General features: G+C 41.6%; 2 protein-coding genes across 2 annotated transcripts; one reads left to right on the top strand and one right to left on the bottom strand.

The window, feature by feature from the left end:
- Positions 1-2,682: 2,682 nt before the first annotated feature.
- Positions 2,683-3,935, bottom strand: LOC111377303. The gene is made up of 3 exons (XM_023000380.1): positions 3,438-3,935; positions 2,851-3,380; positions 2,683-2,737 (listed from the first exon to the last, which is right to left on the bottom strand). Exons 1-3 carry the CDS (start codon positions 3,933-3,935, stop codon positions 2,683-2,685), a joined length of 1,083 nt encoding a protein of 360 aa, XP_022856148.1.
- Positions 3,936-5,870: 1,935 nt separating this feature from the next.
- LOC111377292 (putative expansin-B2) lies at positions 5,871-9,177 on the top strand. The gene is made up of 7 exons (XM_023000368.1): positions 5,871-6,153; positions 6,651-6,894; positions 7,439-7,587; positions 8,071-8,214; positions 8,378-8,490; positions 8,578-8,765; positions 8,850-9,177. Exons 1-7 carry the CDS (start codon positions 5,871-5,873, stop codon positions 9,169-9,171), a joined length of 1,443 nt encoding a protein of 480 aa, XP_022856136.1. The 3' UTR covers positions 9,172-9,177.
- The last annotated feature ends 5,942 nt before the right edge of the window (positions 9,178-15,119 follow it).

Genomic DNA, 15,119 nt, shown 5'->3' with positions numbered 1-15,119 from the left:
GGTTCAGTCATGCTGAGGCTTTTCCCAGTGGCGTTCAGCCTCGTCAAAGGGAGGCAAGTACATGCGCCTCAGAGTTCAGACGAGGTAGCTCAGAGATGGGACGTTGGCCTCTCCTTTGAGGTGACGACGTAATGCGACACGTGAATTCAATCATGGATAATTTTAGTGAATCATGGAAATGTTACATAAGCTGGGAAAGATCGTCCAACGAGGTAGTACATTCATTGATAATAGATTCGGAGGTGCTCAATGTTTCATGGACGGGGTTGTGCCTTGCCATTCATGTCTTCAATCCAGAAAATCCCGAGTCGAATCTCCTCTCTGATTTTATATGGACCTTCTCAGTTCGGGCCTAGAGAACCGGTGTCAGGTTCCTTTGAGGAGAGGAAAACTCTCCTAAGGACCAGGTCGCTTATTCGAAATGACCTATTCTTTACCTTTAAGTTGAAGTACTTCGTCATCTTTCTTTGATATGTACCGAGCTTTAGCTGGGCGTCATCTCTCTTTTCCTCAATGAAGTCAAGGTTGCACCTACGAAGCTCATCGTTTGTTATCTCACTGAAATGCAAACGTCATGGAGATGGAAGTCCAACCTCGACGGGGCTCATAGCCTCAGTCCTATATGCCATGAGGAAAGGTGTTTCCCCTGTTGAGGTCCTCGCAGTGGTTCGGATTGCCCAAAAAACTTGTGGCAGCTCATCCACCCAGGCCCCTTTTGACACATTAAGCTTCCTTTTCAGGACATACTTGATTGTCTTGTTTACAGCCTCAACCTGGCCATTTGCTCGTGGGTGGTGAGGCATGGAGAAGTGCTTCTTGATGCCAAGTTCTTCACACAAACTTCTGACCTTCTTGTTGTCAAACTGTCTACCATAGTCTGAGACGAGCGAGTAGGGAATCTCGAACCGGCATATGATATTCTTCCACAAGAAGTTGGAAGTGTTGGCTTTTGTAATTTTTGTCAGGGGTTCAGCTTTAACCCACTTCGTGAAGTAATCAATGGCCACAATTGCGAAGCTCGCTCCTCCTCTACCTTTTGGTAGAGGACCTATGAAATCCACACACCACTTCGAGAAAGGCCAAGGGCTGGAAACCGCGGTTAAATCTTATGATGGTTGTCTTTAGACTGGAGAGAATCGTTGGCATTTGTCACATTTTTGTACAAACTCGAGGGCGTCCCTTTTCAAGGTAGGCCAGTAGTACCCGTGCCTCAGTATTTTTGTGCCAAAGATAGACCTCCAGAGTGGTTGTCGTACACACCCTCGTGGACTTCTCTTAATATGTGAGTAGCCTCTTCTCCTCCGACGCATTGTAAGATTGGAGAGTAGAAGCTCCTCTTATAGAGTACATCATTAATGAAGAGGAAATGGGCTGACCTCTTCCTTAGCTTGTAAGCCTCATGCTTGTTGGTGGGAAGTACTTGGTCGTTGAGGTATGTCACGATGGGCTGCATCCAGGTAGGAGTCTCAGCGACCCACATCACATTGGGGGCCTCGATTGACGGCATGAGGAGGTGGTCTATAGGGACCACTGTGAGTAGTTCGGAATCCTTGTACTTGCAAGTTTGGAGAGTGCATCCTCATGTGCATTTTCGATGCGGGGATCTGGATCAACTCAAATTTTTCAAAGGATGGGATGAGGTTCATCACCATTTTCAAGTAAGAGGCCGTTGTTTTGTCCATGGCTGAGAAGTTACCATTGACCTGGCTAACGATCAGCTGGGAGTCACTACTAATGAGTAGCCTCTTTACTTGCATTCCTCTGGCTAACCTGAGGCTTGCAAGAAATGTCTCGTATTTTGCTACATTGTTGGTGGTTTTGAACCCGAACCTCACAGCCGAGTTTAGCTTGTGACCTTCTGGGCTGATGAGGACAACTCTGGCACCTGAGCCGACATCCCCAGCCGACCCATCAAAGAATAAGTTCCACGTATGGGGCTCTGCTTGTTCCATGATTTCATCTACTTCGGGTAAGTTGGCGAATTCTGCCACAAAGTCAGCCAAGGCTTGTCCCTTGATGGCTGCTTTAGCCTTGAATTTGAGGTCAAATTCACTTAACTTCACCACCCATCTCAATAATCTTCCTGAGGCATCGGGCTTTTGGAGTACTTGCCTTAGGGGAAAGTTTGTCAGCACATGGATGATGTGGGTTTGGAAGTAGGGTCTCAACTTCCTGGAGGTCGTGATCAAGGCCAAAGTGAGCTTCTCCATATCGGGGTAGCGGATTTTCGACGATAGGAGTGCTTTACTTGTATAGTAAACAGGGAGTTGGGTGGTCCCCTCTTCTCGGGTTAGAACCGCACTGATGGCCTCATTGGAGACGGCCAGATACAGCCGTACAATTTCACCGGGCTTCGATTTGGAGAGGAGGGGGACCTGCCCTAGGTGCCTTTTTATGCGCTGGAAGGCCTCTTCACATTCCTCATTCCATTGGAACTTCTTCCTAGCTTTTCGCACTTTGAGAAATGGGAGGCATTTGTCTGTAGCTTTGGAGACGAAGCGGCTGAGTGCGGCCACTCGTCCAGTCAAGCTTTGCACCTCCTTTGACTTTTGGGGGGACCTCATCTTGCATAGGGTCTCAATCTTCTCAGGGTTGGCTTCGATCCCTCATTGGTTGACCATGTATCCTATGAATTTAGTGGAGGCCACTTCGAAGGCGCACTTGAGGGGGTTGAGCTTCATCCTATATCTTCTCAAGATTTGGAAGGTGCTGTTGAGGTGCGTTAAATGGTCTCCAGCTTTCAAACTCTTTACCAGCATGTCATCTACGTAGACCTCCATTGTCTTGCCGATGAGGTCCACAAACATTTTGTTGATGAGCCTTTGATATGTTGCTCCGACGTTTTTCAACCTGAAGGGCATCATCTTGTCGAAGTAAAGGCCTCGGTCTATAATGAAAGATGTGTGTTCCTCATCGGCTGGGTGCATGGGAATTTGGTTGTAGCCGGAGTAAACGTCCATGAAGCTCAATAACTCATGCCCAGCTATGGAGTCTACCAGTTGGTCAATACTTGGAAGTGGAAAGCTGTCCTTCGGGCAAGCTCTGTTAAGGTTAGTGAAATCGATGCACACCTTCCACTTGCCGCTGTGTTTCTTCACTAAAACTAGATTGGAGACCCACATCGGATAGGTGGCCTCCCTGATGAAACCATTTTTGATGAGCTTCCGAACTTCTTCCTTCAGGGTCTCGTACCTCTCAGGATTAAGGGCTCTCCCTTTCTGTCTATGCGAGGCAATTTTAGGATCAATTTTCAGGTGGTGGCAACTGACCTTGGGGTCTATACCTACCAAGCCCTCATGCCTCCAAGCAAAGATATCGAGATTCCTACTTAGGAAATCTTTCAGCTTTTCTTTCGAAGTGTTGGACAAGCCCTTACTGACCTTCAACGATTTGGATGGGTCTCGGGGGTCCACCGAGAAGCTCTCAAGTTCCTCAACTGGGGATGCTTGAGGTTCATGTTCAATTATGAGGGGATCAATCTCATCGATGACCAATAATTCCGGCTTGGGTGGGGCGTCAATCATTTCGACATCTTTCGGGTCAACGGGAGCATCACCTGGGACATCAATCATGACTTTGTCGACAATAATTACATGGATGTCTTGGGGCTCGGCCTTTCTGATGGAGTTTAGATAACACTCTCTTGAACCTCTTTGGTCACTTCTCACCGTTGCCACCCCATTTTCCATCGGGAATTTCTTGCATAGGTGGTGGATGGAGGTGATGGCTCCTAATTCCTTTAGGGCTGGCCTACCCAATACTCCATGGTAGGCCGATCGATTGTCGACAACAAGTAATTTCATGAAGTTCATTGTGGTTTGGGGAGACTCCCCCATCTCTACTGCGAGTGTGATTTTTCCTCTCGGAGTGATGTTATCTCCGGTAAATCCATACAAATGAGTGGTGGTGGATGTTAACTCATGGTCCAGCATCATCTTGTCGAAGGTGGATCGAATAGAATGTTGACGAAGCTACCATTGTCAACTAACATTCGTTTGAGCCCATTCCGGGCTATGACCGCTCTTATCACAAATGCATCGCAGTGAGGATAGTGAACTCCTGCGGCGTACTCCTGGGTGAAAAGAATAGATAGAACTTGATTTCTCCGGGAGCTGTTATCCACAATGTAGCTTGTCAGAGGAAGGCGTTTTGCCTCCCGAGCATAATTCCTTTTGACGTTTCGCATTTCACCTCGTGGATAGGGACCTCATCCTGAGCTTGTCGATTTCTTCGGTGTCTATGTCCTTCCCTGGGCCTCTCTGTATCACGCTCCCTTCGTCGCAGAGAAATATCCCTTTGACGAGGAGCAACCTCTTCACGCCCAGGTCGATTATCGTACCTAGGTGGGGGCCTGTTCGCTTGGGGCGATTCATTTCTGTCCCTAGGGGGTTCCTGCCGGGAGCGGTGAGCATAGTCTCGAGAATTTGTTATGTCATGTCCATAAGACCATTGGTATGCACAGTATCCAGGTGGGTTCTGATTTGACCTATTTCTAGGTCTTGAACCCCGGCCTTGGCCTCTCTCCCTACGGGATCCTTGTGGAGTTTTCATCTGCTGGGTGTCAGCGACTGTGATATCCTCATATGCCAATGTAGGAACGACATTAAGAGTGGTGGTGGCAAGTGCTTGTTCAAAACTCCCATTACCAGCTTGGTTCATTTGGTAGTCCATCAAGTGGGAGGTCGGCCCTCTAGTACGCTGCCTTTAAGGAGGTGGAAGGCCTATACTTTTCCTGTTCCTATGCTCAATCAATTCTTTATTGATGATCTCCCGTCTCATCATCTCGAGTAGGGCATCATAGGTGGTTTGGTCTTGATTTTGTACGTCCCTCCACAACAGGGTGTTCATGTTCAGACCTCCTCTCAATGCAGATAATGCCTCACGGTCGGTGACTTGCACACAATATGTCATCTCATCGGTGAAGTGTGATAGGAAGCTCTTTAGAGACTCCCCATGTGCCTGTCTCATGTCTTGGAGACGTTGGATGGGGGCCTCTCCCTCTTTGCTTACAGTGAACCTCTTCAAGAAGGTCGTCTTGAATTCAGGCCAACTTCTTATGCCCCTAGGTGGTAATCTACTATACCAAATTTCAGCTGCTTCGCTAAGTGTTAAGTGGAAAACTCTGCATTTCACAGTCGAGGGTGGCGTCCCTCAGGCTCATGTGAGTTTTGTAAGCATTCAGGTGCTTCTCTGGGTCGCCTCTTCCGTCATACTTTGGTATCTTTGGCATAACATAGTAGTTTGGGACCTGGGCGCTCCTTAGTTCCCTTGAGAATGGGAGGTTTTCATCGTCATCGTCCGAGTCACAGGAGCTTTGTTGCTCATCTGAATCGTTTTCATCGGCCTCATACCTTGGTTGTTGGTGAGAGGTTCCGGGACGGTTCCTAGCCTCTTCCTCCCTCCTTTGGCGCCTATTTCTAAGCAAAGCAGCATGGAGGGCATTTTCATGCTTTTCTTCTGGCTGTTGAGGCATTGGAGGTGGAGGCGGTGGCCTTGTCCAAGGATCGTGATGTTGTTGTTGTCTGAACCTCGGTTCAGCGGGGCTAATTCTGTCAAATACACTGCCTGACCTCCTATGTCTTTGCTCTTGCTCATACTAAGGTTGGAAGTTATCATGGTTCAAAGGGACCTCGATGGGTCGGCCAGAAGCGTAGTTGGAGGGAACATCAACTTCTACTTCCCTTTCAAGTGGGCTTCTACCTCGACTATAATCCGACGAGGTAGCCCTACGGCTTTGAACTTCATCTTCTTGCTGGTAGTGCCCTTGAGGGGTGTATGGAGGAATAGGAAAGCCTCCCTGACCATGCATTTGGGCCATGAGTTCCCTCATAGCCATGTTTTGGCTAGCAATGTCTCTCATATTAGCTGCCATGGTGGTCATTTCTCTTGACAGTCGGGCCGTCGCACGCATTCCACCTCTTCTATGGTTGTGGTGGGGTCTATACCGAGCTGTTGGGGCAGCTACTGGAGGGGGCACATCAGCATTTTCTCTTACCCTCCTGGGGGGTGTATCTTCGTTTGAACTCATCTTCTTTGCGTCTCACCCTTCAGATTTTGCTAAGTCGTGGGGCTTCCTCTTGTTCTTTTTCAAGAACAAATCATTTTTCAAGGGGAATGCCCAAATGCTCCTCTTTAATAAGTTTTCACCACATGGTTGTTCGTGGTTATGGTATGATTTTCCACAGGCGGCGCCAATTTGTGGACCCCAATAAATGTTGCCAACAGATACCGGACCCACCCGCACACACGTAAGCGAAAGTTCAACACGCAAAGACACGTGGAAGGTTTAAAAAGGATAGATCAAGGGCGTGGGAGTAGCTCAACGACGCGGGACGATAATGTTCGGAATCCGACGAGATGATCGTAGACCGATTGTACAATAATTACCAATCGATGTTTGCAAATGTGTATATAAATATGCGTAAATTCGTATTGTGTTGCAAGATAATAAGAAAGAGAGAGTAAAGTGTGATTTCTTGTATTCATTCTTGCATTAGCTTTTGTGTGTGGTACATGGGGGAGTATTTGTAGTGTCACAAGTTAGATCGTGACCTTTAGTTCGGGGTACACGTGGCCTCATCCGATTAATTTACATGTCAAATTGTAGGCATCAGCCGCACCTAGCCTGCTATACATTTATTGATTGGCAGGGCCACCTCTACTAGTGACAAGACTTAACATTTACACTTATGACAAATGTCCTATCAATCATTCTAGTAAGATCTTTATGCAGAGGATCTCTTGGGAGAAGTGTCTATGGAAGATGCTGCTTTATGATTCAGAGGCTGCTACCTCGACTACAGAGCTTCGGCCAACAGGGTCTCATGCACATTCAAAGGGCCTCGGCATATGGGCTTCGAAAGCTCCTCAAGAAGCAATAATAGATGGGCCTCGGTATATATGGGCCGAGGCTTCGTGTACCTCAATTTGTGGGCATCGGCTATGCAAATCACCTCGGTTTAAGTGTCACGTGATTCGGCATAAGTTAGCTGTGGGCCCTGGTGAGTTGTCCAAGTGTGCAAATACGTAACATTATTTATTAAAATATTACACCCCTCTCACACATTGACATGATTCATTTTTTATTAAAAGATTTGATACGTCCTTAATTTGCAATTAGTAGTCACAAGTTCAAAATCTGGGCAATTTCTCGTAGTCCAATGCCATGTTAAATTTAAAAATTTTAAGCTGTTAGGTTGCGTTTATTTGAAATACTTGCAACACATGATTTATCAACCATGAATTTTAAGACGAAATCTCTCCTTTTTAGTAATGGATGGACTTTGGATGCACGAAATTGAGATATTGGCTTAGAAGTACAAAAAATGGAAGCATTGCCAATGCCCATGCATGGATAGATTCTTTGTTGCAAGAAATAGCTCCTGTTTTTGTATAAAATTACCTGATTCTTGAAAGCCTCTCTCTGTCTATTTTCCAGAATCTGGAATAGTTTAGCTGACAGCCATTTAACCTTAATATGGTCTGCCTCGTTAAGAATTAACAAACACATCAATATCCAGCTATTCACACAATCATCAGCTACTCATCCTGGTTGTCACATTTATGTTACACCCACAAATTTCTGTTGTAAATAGATTCCCAACATCTTCCGTGATACAAGGATTTAACTACGGCTGTATCACTCTAGAATATTCTACATATACTCTATAATCTAAATAAATAAGGGAAAAACTATTTGTACACCATGCTGTACAGTCCCCTCACATTTTGAGAGGGCCCACATGAATATTAAATTTGTGGCCCCCTCACAATAAAAGTGTTGTACACTAAGCAGATCTCATATAAATGCTGTACACTAAACATATCTCATATAAATAATCATCTAGTTGAAGCTATGCAATATACAGAAAATTTCCTTCAACATTCATTTTATTTCCAACTTGCCTCGAGGAGATTAGACTGTCCATGTGAAAAGTGAGACTGATTTGCTTAAATAAGGTTTTGCACGGTTAATTCCTCCAGGCTTCAAATAACCAAAGCTAAACTGCAGAAAAAACTGACTGAACATCATGGTTTTAGTTTTGCGCAAATCTTTTTTGAAATATTTAGCTCTATTTTCTCTTCTATCAAACTTTTGCTCTTACTTCAACTCCAAGCTTCTTGCACTTAATGTGTCAAAACTTCAATCTGATTCTGACTGGTCACCAGCCCAAGTCAGCTGGTATGGAAGCCCCAGTGGTGCAGGAAGCGATGGTAAGATACAGTTACACAACCTCCTGGACTCCTGGTCACTCACAAAAATAAAAAACTTAAAATAGAAAAAGTAACACAAAATAATTATTCAATTCACCATGCACGTTGAAAATTTATTATTTAAATTGATTTTTTTCCCTTCTTTTTTCTTGTGCGTGTTAAGGAGGGGCTTGTGGATATGGAGATGCTGTGGGGAAACCACCTTTTTCTTCCTTAACAACTGCTGCTGCTGCTTCTCTATTCAAAGCAGGAAGGAGCTGTGGAGCTTGTTATCAGGTCCATGAATGCACATATATCATGCATGCAGATTATAAATTTGAAGCCGATACTTGTATGTAATACTGTTTTGAACTGTTAATTTAGGTAAAATGTAAAGAAAATATTGCGTGCTCTGGGAATCCGGTTACTGTAGTTATAACAGATGAGTGTCCTGGTTGTGACCCAGAACCAGTTCTGTTTGATTTAAGTGGCACTTCCTTTGGAGCCATGGCACTTCCTGGCAAAGCTGATCAACTCAGGAACGCTGGACGACTCGACATACAATATAGAAGGTACGTTTACTAAATTTCTTGTTCATCAAACCTACGATAACGATCTTGTTTGCAAATGAATTTATGTCTCGAATTAATTTTCAGAGTGGATTGCAATTATCCTGGAGTATTACTAACTTTTCTAGTCGACACGGGTTCCAGTGACTACTATTTTGCTACTGTGATTGAATATGTAAATGGGGATGGTGAGCTTGCAGGAGTTGAGCTCAAAGCATTGGACTCAAATTCGTATCTCCCAATGCAACAATCTTGGGGTGAAGTGTGGAAACTCAATTCAGAAAATCCATTGAAAGCCCCATTCTCCATTAAGTTAACTGAGGATTCTGGGAAGAGTCTTGTGGCGGACAATGTAATACCTGACGGATGGAAACCTGGACAGATTTATACTTCAATTGTCAATTTCTGAACTTAATTTCTGGAGAAATAGAAGTTGATTATCAAGATATTTAGTCACTGCAGGAGACGTTAGCTTCCGTAATTTTGTGCTCTGGGTCTTTAGCAATTGTGTCTTAGTAAAATTTCGATCAAACTTGAACCACCTTGGGACTAGTCAACATCTGCTGTCCAATTTTGCTGTCCACCTAATTAATTCTTGACACATCATTAATTTAGTAGATTAGTGGTGAAGTTAATGAGAATAAATATGAGATAACATATTAATTATTGATGACATGCCAAGAATTAATTTGATGGACAGTAAAATGAGACAGCAAATCTTGACTCGCTTGGGACGTGATCTCTGTTTCTCATCTCGATGACTGCGACTTTTCTCGACATGGTATCTGGAAAAAATAAAAAATAAAAAATTCTAATTATGAAAAAACATATAATTTTGATGCGAGTCAAATAAATATTCAAACAATATTACAAGTTTTGGCAAACTCACAAAGTAATATGCATATATCCTCTGCCCAAAAGTTAAAACTTCGGTATCCTTTAGAAAGTTCGTGAATTTTAATGTCATCAAAACTTTTTCTTCAGAAGGTTTTTAACCATTTGATTTTCGCTTATTATTTTCTTACAAATACACTCTTTTCGCACATTGTATACTTGTATATATTTGTAAATTAATGTGTTCAGTTTTCCTCAATTGAACCTTATTTGGACTTGACTTTGATCAATTGACTTGAATTGGAGTATTAATTGCTAATAATCGTGTCCTAATCATACTATTAAAATTTAAAATAAATCATAAATTTCTCTGCTAAAATAAAACTAGGGCCAGGCTTAAAAGTCACAGGCTGAACCAACCGACAAACAAGAGAAAACACACACATTTTGTTGGCTTAGATTTTAGAATAGGTTTGGAATAGCTTGAAATTTATTTTGTTGCACTAAAAGTCATATCTTTGCACTTATGTCCACACTTTTCATTTTGGCAATTTGTAATGGCTATACTTAGTACCGTCGTCGTAACTAAAACTTTTAATGGCAATTTGTAAAAGCTAAAAAAAGTTGTGAAGTTGACAAGTGATCTAGATAAAACCATCGTAGTGAACCAAAACTTGAATAGAATTGCATATGTGCCATTAGATAGGTTGGTCGATTGACCCAAATCAAAGCTCGATGAAGGCATGAATCATGAAAGGAATTATAATTAAATGAAGTGGATTCTTCTATATTCCCTTTCAGTTGCAAATAGGGCGGTGTCGTTTACGAAAATGTGTTATATGTATTTCTTTTAGCATAATATGTAATTTCATTTTTTAAGTTTCCTATTATTTTTAGGTTTCCTTGTAGTAGTATAAAAACCATATTTACTTTCATTGTAAACCCTAATTCTCATTGCTCAATAGATTTTGGTTTTCTCTCTTTATTATTCTTCTTCTCTTCTCTTCTTTTTGATTGATTCAACACATTGGTTTAAGATGGATTATATTGTTATCATGGTATCAGAGCCTATAATTGAGTGAAATTTGTGGAATTTTTTATTGGAGCGTGCTGAAATCAAGACAGAAATCAGGCAAAGAAAGTTTGTGCAAAAAACCTATTCGACCGCAACTTAAAATCAAGATTTCGACCAAACTAGAGACCCATTGAGGAAACTGAGACCAGATCCTTGTTCAGCAAGTTGAGACTAAACTTTCGGTTAGGCTCGTGTCGGAGTTAGGAGGCGCGTGGAGGTGGCGCGTAAGGATCACGCGCAGTGACGATGGAGGCGCGTGAGTCATTTTTTCGAGGTGATTCCAAAAGGCAATTTGTTCCTTGGTAATTTTATGATCTTTTGGTGGTATTACTTTGGTTTTACGTATACTGTGCAGTATATTTCAATTATAGTTTGTGGTAGTACGTTGGTTATCATTGGTTTCCTTAAAATTTGGGTAATTTCATTGTTTCATAGTTGATCATTTATTGACCTTATGATAGCAACCGAAAGAGTTGATTCACTTCAATCCATTAGTATCAGACAAAATGGTAAAAATTACTCGTATTGGAGTACAGTGATGAGAAATATTTTAAAGGGAAAAAGATTATGGGGCTATGTTAGCGGAACTATTGTAAAACTCGAGAACACTGCTCAAAATTATGTAACAGAGTTAAATAATTGGGAGTCAAACAATGCGAAAATTCTCACTTGGATTCACAACTCCGTTGTGTAATCCACACAATCGGTGAAGTTTAAAACAGCAAAAGAAGTTTGGGAGCATTTTCAAACGTTATACACTAAATCTAACTTTGCAAAACGGTATTAGTTGGAAATTGATACATGGGCTTTACATCAGAAAGATATGAGTATTCTTGAGTTCTACACTGCTATGAACTCCATCTGAAATGAGCTGGCTCTTATGGAATTAGTAAGACTGAAAGCATGTGAGAGATATATTACTTCTAGAGAGGAGCAGCGATTAGTTTAGTTTTTTATAGCACTTCGCAGTGATTTTGAGGGACTCAGAGGCTTTATTTTGCATCGCACTCCACTTCCTTCAATTGATTCGGTGGTTAGTGAACTTATAGCTGAGGAAACACGTTTGAAATCTCTTGCGGAAGAAGTATCTCTTCCTCCTTCTAGCACCTCAGTGTTGGCTGTACCTTCTCGACTGTCTACACAGAACCAGAATAAAGGTTATGTGTGAGTTGCTACTGATGAGTGTAACTTTTGTAAACAAAAAGGACATTGGAAGTCTCAATGTCCAAAGCTATTGAAGAAGCAGCAACCTCAATCACAGCAGCGATCTTATCGTCCCAATGCTAACATAGTTGCCACCATACCACCTAATGATTCATCCATACTTGGAGCACCACCTTCATCCAATCCAATGTTGATAGACTTAGCAGAGCAGTTTCAGAAATTCTTAGCCACAAAATCACATGCTATGTCAGCCTCCACTCATATAGGTTTGTCATCACAAAGTCACTCATGTATTTCTTCCTTATGGATCTTTGACTCAAGTGCTTACAAACATATGTCGTCTAATTCAAAATTCTTTAATGACATGCGTCTTTCCAACCCGTCTATATCTGTTATGACTGCTTATGGTACACCATTAGCTTTAGTAGGTGTTAGTTCAACTAATACACATAATATGTCACTGTCAGATGTTTATTGTGTTCCAGCTCTTACTTTGAATCTTATCTATATTGGTCAATTGTGTGATTCTGGATACTTGGTTCAGATTTCTTCTACTGGTTGTCATGTGCAAGATCCTCAATCTCAGAAGCTGATTGGGATAGGCCGTAGACAAGAAGGGTTATATGTTCTGGACAATCTAAGACCACACGTTGCAGCCTCTGGTGTTGATTTGTTATCTTTTTCTTTGAATTCATCGTCTTCTAGTTTTTATTTGTGGCATTCTCGTCTTGGACATGCTTCTGCTAGTCGTTTAAAATTTTTAGTTTCTAATTGTCAATTGAAAAATATACAAACTCGTGATATTTTTTCTTGTAGTGGTTGCAAATTAGCAAAATTTTCTGCTTTACCTTTTCCTCGAAGTATTTCTCATTCTATTGCACCATTTGATCTTGTTCACTCTGATGTGTGGGGACCTGCTCCTGTTGCTACAAAAGGAGGGTCTCGATATTATGTGTCCTTTATTGATGATTACAATCATTATTGTTGGGTTTATCTTATGAAGCGACGATCTGACTTTCTTTCTATTTATCTATCATTTAGAACACTTATTAAAACTCAACATTCAACTGTAATTAAGTGCTTTAGATGTGACTTGGTGGAGTATATACTTCATCCGAATTCTCTAAATTGATTGCTCTTGACGACACAATTCATCAAACCTCTTGTACTAATACCCCACAACAAAATGGTATTATTGAATGAAAGTATAGGCACATTGTGGAAACTGCTCGTTCACTTTTTTTATCTGCCAAAGTTCCCAATGAGTTTTGGGGAGAAGCAGTTCTTACTGCTGTTTCTTTAACTAATAAGATTCTATCTTTCCACAATTCAGATTTATCACCCTTTGAAACATTGCATGGGCATCCTCCAGATTACTCCTCGTTGAGAGTCTTTGGTTGTACTTGTTTTGTTCTTTATCCTGAAGTTGAACGTAATAAGTTGACATCTCGCTCTGCAATTTGTGTTTTCTTGGGTTATGGGTAAGGGCAAAAGGGCTATCGTTGTTTCGATCCCATTAATAATAAATTATATGTTTCTCATCATGTGGTGTATTCCATTCTTCTTCATTTCTGATAATACTCATAACGTGACTAAAACTGATCTCATTTATATTGATCCATTCTCTGATGATATAAACAATTCACCTTCTCATACCCCATGTACTATTGATTCTTCATGTCCTACAGGTACACATGCTTCAGATCATGCTACCCCTCCCCCTTCTATAACTTCCCCAACTCTAGATTGTTGATCCAACTCCTGCTTCATCTCTTCCTCGTTATCCTCAACGTATTCGTAAGTCCACTCAATTACCTGATTTTGATTATTCTTGTTGTTCTGAGTCCTTTTGTTGTTTTCTAACATCCATTCATAAGTTAGTTAAACTATCTTCCTATAAAGAAGTTATTTTGGATCCTCTTTCACAACAAGCTATAGCTGATGAACTTTCTGCTCTGCATAAGACAAACACTTGGACTTGTTTGAATTGCCTTCAGGTAAACATGCTATCGGTTGTCGTTGGGTTTATAAGATTAAAACCAAATCTAATGGTTCAATTGAACGCTACAAGGCTAGATTGGTTGCTAAAGGATTTAATTAACAATGTGGTTTGGATTATGAGGAGACTTTTGCTCCTGTTGTCAAGATGACCACTGTTCGTATACTTATTGCAGTTGCATCTGTTCGTCAATGGAGTGTCTCTCAATTGGACGTCAAAAACACATTTTTAAATGGAAATCTTCAAGAGGAGGTCTACATGGTTCCTCCTCCTGGCCTTTCTCACTCTCCTAGATTTGTTTGCAAACTCAAGAAGGTGCTTTATGGCCTTAACAAGTACCTCGTGCCTGGTTTGAGAAATTTTCCACTGTTTTTAGCTCTCTTAGTTTTACATCCAATCATCATGACTCCACTTTATTCTTTAGATGCACTTCAGCTGGTCGGATTCTATTATTACTAGATGTTGATGATATGATTATTACTGGTGATGATGTTGATGGAATTGCAGGTTTGAAATCAGAATTGGCTTGTCGTTTTGAAATGAAGGACTTGGGCACACTGTCTTGTTTTTTGGGGATCGAAGTTGCTTTTCTCCTAGAGGTTATCTTATCTCTCAATCTAAGTATACTATGGATGTTATTGAGCGTGCTCGTCTTACTGATACTTAAATTGTTGATACCCCTTTTGAGTCCAATGCTCGACATTCATCCTCTAACGGTGTACCATTGACTGATCCCACTTTGTATCGCACTATTGTTGGATATCTAGTTTATCTTACCATCACACGTCCCGATATTGCTTATGCTGTTCACATTGTTAGTCAACTTGTTTCAGCTCCTACTACAGTTTATTGGGCAACAGTTGTTCGTATTTTGCGTTATCTTCATAGAACATGTTTTCAGAGTCTTTTGTTTTCATCGACCTCATCCTTAATGCTTCGTGCCTACTCTGATGCTAATTGGGCCAACGACCCCATTGATTGCAAGTCCACCACTGGTTTTTGTGTACTTTTGGGTGATTCTTTTATATCGTGGAAAAGTAAGAAGCTGACTGTTGTTTCTCATTCCTCTACAGAAGCAGAGTATTGAGCTATGGCATCCACCACCACTGAGATTGTGTGGTTACGATGGATACTTGCAGATATGGGTGTTTCTCATTCTTCCCTAACTCCCATGTATTGTGATAATACTAGTGCTATTCAGATCTCTCACAACTCTGTGTTTCATGAACGCACAAAGCATATTGAGATTGATTGACATCTAGTTCGTCATCATCTGCAAACTGAC

The sequence above is a fragment of the Olea europaea genome, chromosome 3 (genome assembly GCF_002742605.1).
Source record: "Olea europaea var. sylvestris chromosome 3, O_europaea_v1, whole genome shotgun sequence".
Lineage (NCBI taxonomy): Eukaryota > Viridiplantae > Streptophyta > Magnoliopsida > Lamiales > Oleaceae > Olea > Olea europaea.
This window is presented reverse-complemented; position numbering and strand designations above follow the sequence as displayed.

Coding starts and splice junctions, on each gene's coding strand:
- LOC111377303 (XM_023000380.1), bottom strand. CDS start 3,935: ATGATGCTGGACCATGAGTTAACATCCACCACCACTCATTTGTATGGA. Junction 3,381..3,437: donor ATGAACCTCAAGCATCCCCA/GTTGAGGAACTT, acceptor AAATCGTTGAAG/GTCAGTAAGGGCTTGTCCAA. Junction 2,738..2,850: donor GACAAGATGATGCCCTTCAG/GTTGAAAAACGT, acceptor AGAGTTTGAAAG/CTGGAGACCATTTAACGCAC.
- LOC111377292 (XM_023000368.1), top strand. CDS start 5,871: ATGGTGGTCATTTCTCTTGACAGTCGGGCCGTCGCACGCATTCCACCT. Junction 8,215..8,377: donor CAGTGGTGCAGGAAGCGATG/GTAAGATACAGT, acceptor GTGCGTGTTAAG/GAGGGGCTTGTGGATATGGA. Junction 8,491..8,577: donor GCTGTGGAGCTTGTTATCAG/GTCCATGAATGC, acceptor CTGTTAATTTAG/GTAAAATGTAAAGAAAATAT.